Source organism: Sphaerodactylus townsendi, linkage group LG09 (genome assembly GCF_021028975.2).
Source record: "Sphaerodactylus townsendi isolate TG3544 linkage group LG09, MPM_Stown_v2.3, whole genome shotgun sequence".
NCBI classification, from domain to species: domain Eukaryota; kingdom Metazoa; phylum Chordata; class Lepidosauria; order Squamata; family Sphaerodactylidae; genus Sphaerodactylus; species Sphaerodactylus townsendi.
This window is the reverse complement of record NC_059433.1, coordinates 90,506,116-90,520,168: the sequence shown is the minus strand read 5'-3', so window position 1 is coordinate 90,520,168 and position 14,053 is coordinate 90,506,116. Positions and strand designations below refer to the sequence as shown.

Sequence of the window (14,053 nt, the reverse complement as noted above, 5' to 3'; positions counted from 1 at the left end):
GGGGAAGGGCAAGGAGATTGTAAGCCCCTTTGAGTCTCCTACAGGAGAGAAAGGGGGGATATAAATCCAAACTCTTCTTCTTCTCCTCCTTGGTTATTTTTGTTTTTTAAGAAAATACACTGGAAGCTTCAGACTGCAAGCCTCACATGTGATTGCACCCAAAGGAAGAAGAAGAGTTGGATTTACATCCCCCCTTTCTCTCCTGTAAGGAGACTCAAAGGGGCTTACAAACTCCTTTCCCTTCCCCCCTAACAACAAACACCCTGTAAGGTAGGTGGGGCTGAGAGAGCTCAGAAGAACTGTGACTTGCCCAAGGTCACCCAGCTGGCGTGTGTTGGAGTGCACAGGTTAATCTTAGTTCCCCAGATAATCCTCCACAGCTCAAGTGGCAGAGCGGGGAATCAAACCCGGTTCTCCAGATTAGAGTGCACCTGCTGTTAACCACTACGCCACTGCTGCTCCAAAGGAGTGGGCTGTATTCAGAGGTTTAAGGTGATTCTCAATTCTTCGGAAAAATGAATTTTCTACTTGTTGATTTACCTATCCATCAGGAAGATTGTAGGCCTGGCTACTTTTAGTCTCATTTTCCTATGTAGACCATCCCTTTGTATGTGCAAGGACAAATGTGTAGGGCATAGGTGTCAAACTTATGGCCCTCCAGATGTTATGGACTACAGATCCCATCATCCCCCGCCAGCATCATGCTGGCAGGGGATGATGGGAACTGTAGTCCACAACATCTGGAGGGCCGTGAGTTTGACACCTGTGGTGTAGGACAATCTATGCAACGTAACCTGCTTCCCCATGCCAACTGTCCTTTCTGAGCCTCTTCTTCTATGATGGCTGCTTCAAGCCCTTCACGAACAGGCAGGAACAAATATTTAAAACAAAGATGTCAATACCATAAAGGAGTTGTACTTATTTACCACAATACCTGAAGGAAGACAAACTACACAGACAAAGCTTGATTGTGTGGCTGCTGAACAGTCAACTGTGGAAGGTATACCATCTTTCAGTTTAGGGGGGAAAAGCTTGAACAACTGTATACAGTTACAACATACAATAGATTATTCAGGAAATTAGATCACTGACAGAGCAATCCTATGCATGTTCACTTAGAAGTAAATCACACTGTATTCAGTAGACCATTCACTAGTAAGTGATCAAGATAAATATATATATATATACACATACATGAGCATGCTTATTGGTCCATTATCACTGCTGATGGCAAATTGAAAAGGGTTGTCAATATTGGAAAGATCAGAAGAACTGGCTTAAACAAAATCTGAAATTATTCACATAAACTGTGCAGATAATAGCTTTATTTCTGACATGAACTGATGGGTACATCAATTATTAAGAGATAAATTAGATTACTGTCTATTGGTATTAGAGATCACATTCCCTTAATTTTCAATGGCAACGAAGATTCCTCATCTTTGGAAGGACATATCATCTCCTGCAGTAGGTAGTAAGTAGTTTTTCTGCAAGATAAAAAGTTCCACTGTAAAATTTAATTAACAAAATTTTAAATAAAATATTTTGGCAAGCTTTGATAATGAGATGAGGATCACTAGCTGTTTATAAGCATCTGATTCTGAACAAGGAAACCACCATCAAATGAGGTTAATACTGCAAGAAAGCATCAAGCAACAGTGTGAATGAATGCTCTTGAAATCCAGCTATGAGCTGATGAAAGAAAAAAATTGAATGGAGGTGGAGTAACTATACTTCTATAAGAACCATACTTTCTGCATATTGTATCCCAACTCCAACTATTCTTTAAACAGGTAATTTAAATAGCAATGTGGAATTTGTTGAGAGGAGTCACCAACAGGAAACATGCAGAATATCTTTGCTATGCTTCACTCAGAAACTGCTGTGCGAATGCCTCCTCTGGGGCACTGTATTCCACCTGTGTGGAAACAGCCTAAGTTTGGGCCAGCCAAACAGCCCTGGGCACCCCCAGACTAGTTTTGGTGGGAGGCATCTCCTTGCTCCTGGGAGAAGGAGTGACTATCCAAATGTGCCTCCCCCCCCCCATGTACTTAAGTAGCACCCAGGGCTCTAGCACCCTCGTGCCCCCCCCCTTGTTATGCCCATGGATGTGTTAGGTACTCCTAACCCATCTTATGTACATAGTATGTTTAGCTGGACCCTTAGAATTAGGAGCCAGCTACTGTTCAAACAATAATGGTCAGGATCCAAGGGTACTCTTAGGGGCAGCATGCTAGAAAAATGGCATTTCTGTTGAAAATGTGAAAGAATGACTTTTGTCCATTTACTTTTCAACTACAAATCCACACTTCTACAACTATGCTGCTTTGAAGGGGCCCTGATTCCAGGAGCAGAATTTCACTTATTCAGTGGTGGGATTCAAATAATTTAACAACTGGTTGTTTACAAGAACCATTTTAACAACCGGTTCTGCCGAAGTGGTGCGAACCTGCTAACTCCCACTACTACCCTTATTCCACAAGCTTTGTTCTGCAAACAGTACTTGTTATCCAACTCAACAATTCTGCTCCTGCAACAAAAGTATCAATGGTCAACCTTTGCTCCTAAATGGAGTAAAAGCCACTTAGATTTTTCTTTTAGCTCAATCTGAAATGCAAATACTCACTGCTTTTTCAAGTACAACAGGATGATCTGGAAGAAATTCTGGTTTCTTTTGGGCAAGTGAAACCCTTGAAAGCTTCAAAAGGAAATCTCTGCTATATGTTATTCTTTCTGCCAACACAAGATGAGAGAATTAAAATGACAAGTTGAGAAGTACATAGCTGTATAGAACAGGATGCAGACATCTCTCTACGAAAACTACATAAACAGATTTTAAAACTGATTTATGGATTTTGTACTCACCAAGACCAAAAGGCACTTGCAGAACTGATATATTATGAAGGAAGTTAAATGGAATTCATATTTGCTGCAGTGCAAGTAGCAGAACAATAGTTCTTAGAAGCATATATATACGCTAGTTGAATTACAGCAATTATAAATTCAACAGACTACTTGCACTGGATAATATTAGCATTTTAAAGCTGGTCTCACATAGCGCTAGTATTCCTATGAAGGGTCACTACTCAAGCAACAGATATAGTATACCATTAACCTCCAGTATATGAAGACCCCAGTTTGCAAGGTGCATTATTGTCTGTCTGAATGAGCTTCATCACAAGTAAATGCTCATTTAGTTACCCTGACCCATTCCAACTGTGTAAAAACATAACACCAGCCTATTATCACTTTTAAGTTTATTTTCCCCAACAACTACAGACAAGTTAACATCTTAAACAAGTATATTTGTTCTGCTTTAAACCTATATTGTCACAAAATGGTACGCAGAGGTTCACATCCAAATATAACTGATGAAATTGCAAAAAGAAAAATAAATAAATCCCTAGACAGAATTCCAACTGAAAAGACTCCTTTGCTCACCATTAGTAAGAGAAAGTAACCACAGTATTATCACCTGTTCCTTTTTTATCACTTATTTTCATTGTTGTTCAGGCGAGTTAGATGCTGGCACTTTTTATAATAACCAGCCAGAGCTTAACTGTTATTAACACCTCAAGAAATCTGGCTCTACAACTTTATTTTGCTGTTCTCTCAGAGACATGACCCTCAGACAAGGAAGAACTCTGCCATTAACCACTGAACTCTCTAAGGCAGGGGTAGGGAACCTGCGGCTCTCCAGATGTTCAGGAACTACAATTCCCATCAGCCTCTGTCAGCATGGCCAATTGGCCATGCTGGTAGGGGCTGATGGGAATTGTAGTTCCTGAACATCTGGAGAGCCGCAGGTTCCCTACCCCTGCTCTAAGGGAACAACCCGTAAAAAGTTGCCAGATTTCATAAATGTGTTGCTGGCTGTTCATGTGACACTCATCAGAATGTTCTGCAAAAATTGTCACATTCAATGAGGGCTGGAAAAATGAGACAGCAATTAAACCCCACTGCTCCTTGGAGATCAAGGAAAAGGGAAAAAAGGTAATATACTTGTATAACAGTGAGTGGGGATTTCACTGCGGCTCTCCCTAATCATGGTTTTACAATCTAACCCAGAATTTTTTTTTTAAAATAGGACTTCTAAACTTACTGTACTTCTCAGGTCCTGTTTGCAAAGTACCAAATATACTTGTGTATAAGTCGACTTTTTCAGCACATTTTTAATGCTGAAAAAGCCCCCCTCATCTTATATTTGGGTCTTATACTCAAGTATATACGGTATTTATATACAACTGTTTGTGCTACAGCTGAAGCTCTGTTTTTGTAACCCAGGGTCCATTAGGGGGAGCTAAAGAGCTCAGATTTTCCATATAAGGAAGAAAAGACTCCATTTCCTCAGAATTGTTAAGAGTCCTGTAGCTGCCACAGGACACAGCTAGAGAGAACTGTAAAGGACTGAGACCCTGCTAGTCTGTTTTGCATAGCAGTCCAGAACTATTATATGTTGATTGTTGTTTCTGTATTTGTTTGCCAAATTTCATTGTTATACTGCACACTATTGTTTATGAAACAGAAAACAGATTTAAAGTTTCTTTTGTTGTAAGTGTAGTGAATGTTAAGGGTCACAAGGTGGGATCACATTGTCAAAGACTTGAACTCCTTTTCCATTTCTGATAATATCCCTCTTAAAATCTAAGTTGGGTTACATTTGGACATGATGAGGATGAATCCAGTTTTGAAGGATTGTAACTCTTGTGTTTTAGCTTGGTTGCTGATTGAGCTAAGGTTTTTGTACTTTTAAAGTTATTGTTGATACTATATTTTTTGTTGACCCTCTTTTCCTCTTACAGAGATAGTTTACTGGTTTTCTTTGAAATAAACATTCAAAAACATTTAACCTACTGATGCCTCAATTAATGTAAATTTATTGGTATCTATTTTTATTTTTGAAATTTACCAGTAGCTGCTGCATTTCCCACCCTAGACTTATACTCGAGTCAATAAGTTTTCCCAGTTTTTTGTGGTAAAATTAAGTGCCTCGGCTTATATTCTTATACTCGAGTATACGGTAACTTGTACCCTGCTTTCTTCCTCTCCAACATAGAATATTACATTAAGAACAGAGAACTTTTAAGATGTGCTCAAATTTTTTAAGAATGTAATCCTATGTAAATGTGCGTAAATCAAGCTATACATTTCTTTTAGGTTTGCTGCACTCACTCATTAAATGAAGACGCACCAAGCTTCTAAACTTAATTAAATCATCCAGTCCTTAGATAGATTAGTCTCCCAAGCAGTGCCAATAAGACAACATATAGCATTACTGCAGTAGTACATATTTCTCTTACAGTTGACCGATATTTTTCAACATTTATGTACATAAATTTTACCTTTGGGGATTTCAGGCTTATGTTGCTCTAACAGACCAGGAACCAGAATTTCATTTAAGACTCGCATTCCATTAGGTTTGCACATCTAAAAAAATTTAAAAGGCACAAAATTCATTCTGATCCTCTATGGAAGTCCATATAACACTACAACACAGAATATTGCTTACTCAACCAATTAAAGCAAAAATAATAATTGGTTCACATAAAGTTTACTAATGGGAAGGAAGGGCATACGCAGAATGCTTTATTCCAATGGGAAAAAATGGAAAGACTGAAATGCTTTTTAAGGGAAGGTTTTCAACACGGTGTTTTAACTGTTCTTTATTATGTCAAAATCCATTCAAATAACCATGTAATAATATTTACTATTGTAAGGAGAAAATGGAATACAAGAAGACAAATACAGTAGAAAATCAACATCTCCCTCCTAAGATTTTCAGCACTCTATACAAAACAAATGGGTTGAAAGCTGACTCCTGCAAATCTAGCTCTGTGGAGGGGGGGGGATTGCCAACCCACTCTTCTTCCCCAACACCCTCTAGCCCCAATCCCCCAAGTACAGCTCTGCTTCTAGCAGTCCAGATGCAACCCACTGTTCGTTTCCAGGATTAGTTATAACAATGTATTTCCAAAGGCTTTCATGGCCAGAATCACTAGGGTGTTGTGGGTTTTCCAGGTTGTATGGCGGTGTTCCAGTAGCAATGCTACTGGAACATGGCCATACAACCCAGAAAACCCACAACACCCTAGTTATAACAATGTTTATTTTCTGAACTCTTTCAAAATAAAAGTTTCTTCTATACCTAATTAATGTGTCTTGAGAGATTGTTTCAAAAGGTCAGATAATGAAGACTTCCTTTTCTTTACTCCAAGAGCTGATTCAGACATACCTTTGCAATCCTTCTCACCATAGCTGAAAATACTGGAAACATGGTGTGGTCATATATTGTTTTCCCTTACATGTTCCTTCAGAAAGCACAATGCGCCATTACATATGAACTTGGCAAATCCTGAAACCAGGACTGAAACATCCAAGAGAAAGAACACAGACCTATGACCTAGGCAAAAATAGCTAAACTATGGATGGCATTAGGTGTGATCTGCACTTTTATTGATGGTTTATATTTTCAGTCTTTTAGCATGGATCCCACCAGCGTTTTCAGTCAAGTTCACCGAATTCTCCTCCATACTGCAGCCCATGTCCTCCATGCCGTTTGCCCGTACATGTCCCATGAACCCTGGCATAGCCTTTTTGTGTTCTGAGGAGACCCTCCTCCCATTCCCATTAGAAGAAAAGCTGGTTGAATCCAAACCTTGACTTTTGTTATACTTTTTCAACAGACTCAAACCAAGAGATGCTTAGGCACCTCTAGGGGAAGAGGTTTGCAGCTCCATTTTCAGCAAACCTTTGGGTATTTTTAAATTTTGATTTATTTGCTTAGTTATAAAAATATTAACCTACACGATGTAATTAGTTTATATGCTATGCATTAGAGTCTTCATGTAGTATGTTAAATTTGGATTTATAAGAACTTATTGAATATATTTCAATTTTCCCAAATATTTCTGGATTATTTTTCTGAAGATAATTCCTTATAGATTTCTAATTTTTGACCACATATGGTTCAAGGTAGGTTATAAGTTAGTAAATACATAAATACGATCTTCTGGCCTATAAGAGAAAACACTGAGATTTATTTCATCATGGCATTGCGAATGACAACTTTTTCTCAAGTCCTGACAAGAAGTACCGTATATACTCGTGTATTTTTACCACCAAAACCTGGGAAAACTTATCGACTCGCATATAAGCCGAGGGTGGGAAGCTGGGGTTTGAGGAAGCCCAGCCAGCCGGCAGGCAGAGGTAGCTCCTTATTTGGGCAGTGACATCAGGGGGAGGCAGAGGGAGCTCCTTATTTGGGCAGTGACTCCCCCTGATGTCACTGCCCAAATAAGGAGCTCGCTCTGCCTCCTGGCTGGGGTTTGAGGAAGCCCAGCCAGCCAGGGTGCCTCGGGGTTCCCCCTTCACCCTCCGAGGAAGGCAGCAACAAGCGGCTTGTGCAGCTACAGGGAGGTCATCCCAGGCCACGTCCCCAGCCTCGGCAGAGGCCTGAAGAGGCCTCTGGTTTCCCCTTTGCCCTCCGGGGAGGGCAGCAACAAGCGGCTGGTAAGCGATGACTCGTGTATAAGCCGAGGGGGCATTTTTCAGCCTTAAAACAGAGCTGAAAAACTCAGCTTATAAGTGAGTATATACGGAATTTGTAGAAGAGCAGGACTGGCACAGATGGAATAAGATTTCTTTGAACTTGGATAACTAGCCTTAGTAAGTCAGGTTATCAACCAAAAATGAGGAATGTGCTATCAGCATTTTATATGAGCCACCCTACAGCAACCCTACAACAAAATCAGTTCAAATCACTGTGCTATTTCTTTCAAAAGATGAAAATGCAGTCTCTATATTTCATTAGAATGAGTTCTTCCACAAAATTCAGACATCATTCCATAAAGTACTTTGTTCATACAAATCCCACTGTATTCTAAGAAGCAGCAATATTTCTGATTAAGTAGCATATACCAGCTAACAAAACAATAATCCAGCAAGCACTCTACTGCTCCTGTCTCACTTATCCTCAAAATCTTGAGGTAAAACATACCTATTTCACAGACTGCACATTGCAAGTAAGAGTCAGCAAACATAAATACATTTGAAGAAGAGGAGTTTGGATTTATAACCACCACCACACCCTTGCCCCCCGCCATAAGGAGACTCAAGGCAGCTTACAAACTCCTTTCCCTTCCTACCTTCCAACAGACTCGGAAGGTAGGGGGAGCTGAGAGAGTTCCAAAGAACTATGACTAGCCCAACATCACCCAGCAGGAATGTAGGATTGTGGAAACAAATCTGGTTCACCAGTTAAGAATCTGACACTCATGTGGAGGAGTGGGGAATCAAATCCAGTTCTTTGGATTAGAGTCCACCAGCTCTTAAACACTACATCACGCTAGCCATGTTCCCCTGACTCAATCTGCCTCCCCACCCCCACAATTTCCCCTTAATTCCCCAAGTGCTACAGGGCCCAATTCAGATCTAGACCGGGAAGAAAGAGGAATCAATCTTCCCCACCTCCACATTTTCCTGAACTGAAACAGTCCTGGGGACAAACAAGAAGGTTTGGGGGAACCTGACCTGATTTGTGGCTAGATGTATCACATAGTCTGGCCCCAAGAGGTGGAGAACTGTCACCTAGCAAACAAAGCCAAACCTATTTATTTAATCTATTCAGTACTCACCCAGTCAGTTTCATTATGTAAACATATAGGAGTGCTGCATGAAAATGGACCCTGGAAACTGAAAGCAGTTGCTGATACTAGGGGAACAGAGGCTGTTGAAAAAAGATCAGTAAGATATGTTCACTCCTTTGAAAATGAACTGGAAGAAACCTACCCTCTGCTAAGCAACTTTTAAAAGCTATCTGAACCGCTGTTGCAGTGCTATATTCAGTCCAAACATAACAAATGCTGTCACTTTTAAGGAAATGTGGTAGAGATGGAGCAATTACATTGGTCTTTTCTCCCAGGTTGTATTGGGATATCTTGTCAACTCCAATGTTTTGTGATCCAGTTAACTATATTATTCTGACATTGTTGTTTTAGAATGGTATGGACTGGCTGAGAGCTGTGGCCAGATTGCTTGCATTATTTTTTAAAATTATTTTTGCATTTATGTTTTACTGTATTTCTCTGCTTTTGTTTTATTTATAATCTCACCAACCTATGGTTGAAAATATTTTTTCTCCCGTCCTAACCTTTTTTTTTCTTTTTAAAAAAGCATCTGTTGCTTTTTCCAGCATATGAAAAGTCTTAATTTTTCCAATATAGAGAATTAGAAAGATTGTGAGAGATGAGAACTAGAGATGTCAAGGCTTGGGAAAGGGATAAAACTGGATGAACTGTGGAAAAAAGAGGGAGAAATTTTTTCCCTACTCCAAGATAATTGAAAAAGCCTCTTACACGATATTTTCTTTTAAAGCAAAAATAAAATTATTTCTAAAGTACTGTTACGAAACTACTTTGAGCCAATTCTATTGCTGTAAGATTAAATCACATTGCTCCTACATTCAAAAGCAGCAATGTTAGTAATATTTAGTAATCCAGTTAAGTGTACTATTATTGGATTTGACTGAGGAAATTAGTTTTGACTGACAAAAGCTTATGCAGGAGTAAATGTCATTAGCCTTTAAAGTACCACTGGACTTCCATTTTATTTTATGAAACAAGAAACATTCTTAGGATTTGACACTGGACAGTACTTTCAGAAGTTGCAAAACACAAAGCTTCTTCGGATATTCAACACTGCACCAGATTCCTCTATCTTGGGTGGTAAAATGATGAATATTTGAAAATGTACACACATAATCACTGAACAAACAAGCATGTGGAAGAGCAGAGAAGCAAAATTCTTTCTGAAGTTCATGAAATTTTAAGTCAATTTTAAATCAAAGGTCATGAATCAAAAGCTATGAATGAAATGATGGAGAGCAAACAACACAACACTTGTCTGGCCTCAGCTATGTCAATGGCATTATTCAAGAGCTGCTAATGTAATTCAAAGATACAGGACTGGATCTAAAGGACTACAACCCAAGCTCAATGATACCTGCCTTCTGATCCCTACATTTCCAGAAGCTGCTTAGAATTAGCTACTTTTGGGAATAGCATAGAATACAGTGGTCAGAATGCAGTGGAAAGGAGAATAATCTTCAAGTTTGCAGAAAAGTATGAAGTTAAAAAATATGTCTAGGAGGTTATCCTAGGCAAACCTGTTAAAATGCAAAAGATAAAGTTTGGATTAGTTGAAGGGAGGGAAGGCAGAGCAATAAAGGAGAAAATGCAGGTCATCCGTGATAGGGATTTACAAGTTTTAAGAATGAAGCTTCTTAGCAGGAGACATGATTCTGTGAGCATATGAGTTCAAGGCCATTCAGAGGTTTGTAGGTGATAACCAAAACTTTGAACTGAACTCAGCAACTGTTAAAATGGAGTGTCTGCAGGTCAGGAGTGACATGCATGTTTCACATGGTGCCCAATAGTGGTTGGCTGCTGCTCCTGAGCTAACTGAAGTTTCCAAGTTGCTTTTAATGGAAGTTTATTACAATAACCTAGCTTCAAGGTAACCATAGCAAGGATCAACAAGACCAGATTAGTCAAATCAAGCTAGAAGGCTATCTTCCATGCTAAACAAAATGAGTAGAATGTCTGTTTTCCCACTGCTTTAACTTGGTTCTCCAGTGCTAGTCCTGGATACAGAGTAACCCCATGCCCTTGTCCCTTAACTGTCAGTAATCATCATTAGGACTCCATCAGTGGTGGGGAGCACAATGCTCTCTCATCACCTCCCCGCAAAAAAACTCTTCTATTTCAGCATTCTATAACACCAACATTCATGCCGAGATGGAGAATGTGAAAGTTTGTGGAGTATTGTGCTAATCTGGTTGGTCTAAATAAAATGGAATTACATGGCTTTTGGGTTTGACTAATGTTCGAGTTTCCTTAGTTCTCCTATGAATGTTTCACAATATTTCAAAAGTACTCTGAAATCATGATCCAGATACTTACTGTGGGAAGAAAGGTGGCGTGCAGGTCTTGCTGGCTGGAGACGCATGCCAATCATTCTTCTTGTTTCCATTTTTTAAACTATTTGAGATGCCATACTATAAAAGTCAAAGTAAAGAGTCATGTAAATAATAGGGAAGCATTTGTTTAAAATATGTATTTTGCCTTTCTTATGGCTCAAGGCAGCTTACAAATCATCACTAAAACCATCAAAATTTAAAATCAACAAAATAAAACCCCATGCTTCCAAATTGTGGGGCCAGTCCTTAATTCCCTAAAAGATTATTGGCTTTTTTCCTTACCACTGTAGATTGACTTTGTATAACTGTTTTATTTAGTGTTATTTTTGTTCACCTGTTTTATCAAGCCAACTGAAAAGTTAAAAAGGCAAATAGACATCTCAATAATTTGAGCTCAGCATTATTGATGTTACTACCATATATACTCGTGTATAAGACGACCCGCATATAAGTCGAGGCACCTAATTTTACCACAAAAAACTGGGAAAACTTATTGCATATAAGTTGAGGGTGGGAAATGCAGCAGTTACTGGTAAATTTCAAAAATAAAAATAGATACCAATAAAATTACATTAATTGAGGCATCAGTAGGTTAAATGTTTTTGAATATTTATTTCAAAGAAAAACGGTAAACTAGCTCTATAAGCCCTGATTCTCCCTTTAAATCCACTCAGAAGAGGGGAGGTGATTTAAAGGGAGAATCTGGGGAAAATTTGAGGGTGCCTGTCAGGGGAGGAATGTTTATGTTAGCAGTACCAACATTTCAGAGTATCTTTAGGAGACCCTCCTAACAATGCCACCCAGATTTGGTGAAGTTTGGTTCAGGGGGTCCAAAGTTATGGACCTTCAAAAGGGCAGCCCCATCTACTATTAGATTCCATTGGAAACAATGGGGGATGGGAGCACCCACTTTGGGGATCCATAACTTTGGATCCCCTGAACCAAACATCACCAAACCTAGCTGGTATCAGCAAGAGTTTATCCTGATGATACCACCCAGGTTTAGTGAAGTTTGGTTCAAGAGGTCCAAAGTTATGGACCCTCAAAATGTAGCCCCATCTACTATTAGCTCCCATTGGAAACAACGGGGGAAAGGGCATAAGAACATAAGAACAAGCCTGCTGGATCAGACCAGAGTCCATCTAGTCCAGCTCTCTGCTACTCGCAGTGGCCCACCAGGTGCCTTTGGGAGCTCACATGCAGGAGGTGAAAGCAATGGCCTTCTGCGGCTGTTGCTCCCGAGCACCTGGACTGTTAAGGCATTTGCAATCTCAGATCAAAGAGGATCAAGATTGGTAGCCATAAATCGACTTCTCCTCCATAAATCTGTTCAAGCCCCTTTTAAAGCTATCCAGGTTAGTGGCCATCACCACCTCCTGTGGCAGCATATTCCAAACACCAATCACACGTTGCGTGAAGAAGTGTTTCCTTTTATTAGTCCTAATTCTTCCCCCCAGCATTTTCAATGTATGCCCCCTGGTTCTAGTATTGTGAGAAAGAGAGAAACATTTCTCTCTGTCAACATTTTCTACCCCATGCATAATTTTATAGACGTCAATCATATCCCCCCTCAGACGTCTCCTTTCCAAACTAAAGAGTCCCAAACGCTGCATAAGGTGCTCCAGTCCCTCAGTCATCCTCGTTGCCCTTCTCTGCACTTTTTCTATCTCTTCAATATCCTTTTTGAGATGTGGTGACCAGAACTGAACACAGTACTCCAAGTGCGGTCGCACCACTGCTTTATATAAGGGCATGACAATCTTTGCAGTTTTATTATCAACTCCTTTCCTAATTATCCCCAGCATAGAGTTTGCCTTTTTCACAGCTGCCATGCATTGAGTTGACATTCCCATGGAACTATCAACTAAGACGCCCAAATCCCTTTCCTGGTCTGTGACTGATAGCACTGACCCCTGTAGCGTGTATGTGAAGTTTGGATTTTTTGCCCCAATGTGCATCACTTTACATTCTGCTACATTGAACTGCATTTGCCATTTCTTAGCCCACTCACTTAATTTATCAAGGTCCGCTTGGAGCTCTTCGCAATCCTTTGCGGTTCTCACCACACTACATAATTTGGTATCATCTGCAAACTTGGCCACCATGCTACCCACCCCTACTTCCAGGTCATTTATGAATAGGTTCAAGAGCACTGGTCCCAAAACGGATCCTTGTCCCCTTTGGGGGTCCATAACTTTGGACCCCCTGAACCAAACTTCACCCAACCTGGCTGGTATCATCAGGAGTGTCACCTGATGATACCCTGAAATGTTGGTGCCGCTAGCCCAGGGGTAGGGAACCTGCGGCTCGAGAGCCGCATGCGGCTCTTCTGCCCTTGCACTGTGGCTCCATGAGCTGAGCCGCTGGCCCCATCCTTGCCCACCCTGCAGGCAGAAGGGCGGGCGCACCAACTGCCCGCGGTCGGCTGGGCCGTGCCGTGGGCTTCCCCTCTCGCCCACCCCGTTGGAGCGGGGCGGGTGCTTTCCCAGTGGCCGGCAAGGCCGAGCCACCAGCTTCATCCTTGCCCGCCCTGCAGGCAGCAGGGCGGGCGCATCCATGTGCTTCTCAGAATGAGCGGAGTAAAAGGTAAAACCCACCCAATATATATAGTGTTATCTTTATTTTAAATGTCAAAAATTATTTGCGGCTCCAAGTGTTTTCTTTTCCCATGGAAAATGGGTCCAAATGGCTCTTTGAGTGTTAAAGGTTCCCTACCCCTGCGCTAGCCTAAAAACTGCACCCCCTGGTGGCCGACAAAATAAGAACCCTAAAATATTTTTTAAAATACACCTCATTCACGTATAAGTCGAGGGGAGCTTTTTCAGCACAAAAAATGTGCTGAAAAATTCAACTTATATGTGAGTATATACAGTAGGTGTTTAACTCTTTCTGACATAGTTATATAGTAGCACATCATTACCTCTCAGTGGCAATGAATTCCACGGCTCAATTCTATCACAAGTAGACCATATTTTCATTTAGTTTTCTGTACCCCAGAACTAGCACTAAGAGAGGATGGCTCTTTACTCACTTTTTGGAAACATTAATGATTGTTTAAACTTTATTCACATACATTTA

General features: G+C 40.4%; 1 protein-coding gene across 1 annotated transcript; it reads right to left on the bottom strand.

The window, feature by feature from the left end:
* Window positions 1-791: 791 nt before the first annotated feature.
* LG09H8orf88 (linkage group 09 C8orf88 homolog) lies at window positions 792-11,068 on the bottom strand. The gene is made up of 5 exons (XM_048508054.1): window positions 10,959-11,068; window positions 8,634-8,725; window positions 5,343-5,427; window positions 2,627-2,733; window positions 792-1,487 (listed from the first exon to the last, which is right to left on the bottom strand). The coding sequence occupies exons 1-5, from the start codon at window positions 11,026-11,028 to the stop codon at window positions 1,437-1,439; spliced, it is 405 nt and encodes a 134-aa protein (XP_048364011.1). The 5' UTR covers window positions 11,029-11,068; the 3' UTR covers window positions 792-1,436.
* Between the last annotated feature and the right edge of the window lie 2,985 nt (window positions 11,069-14,053).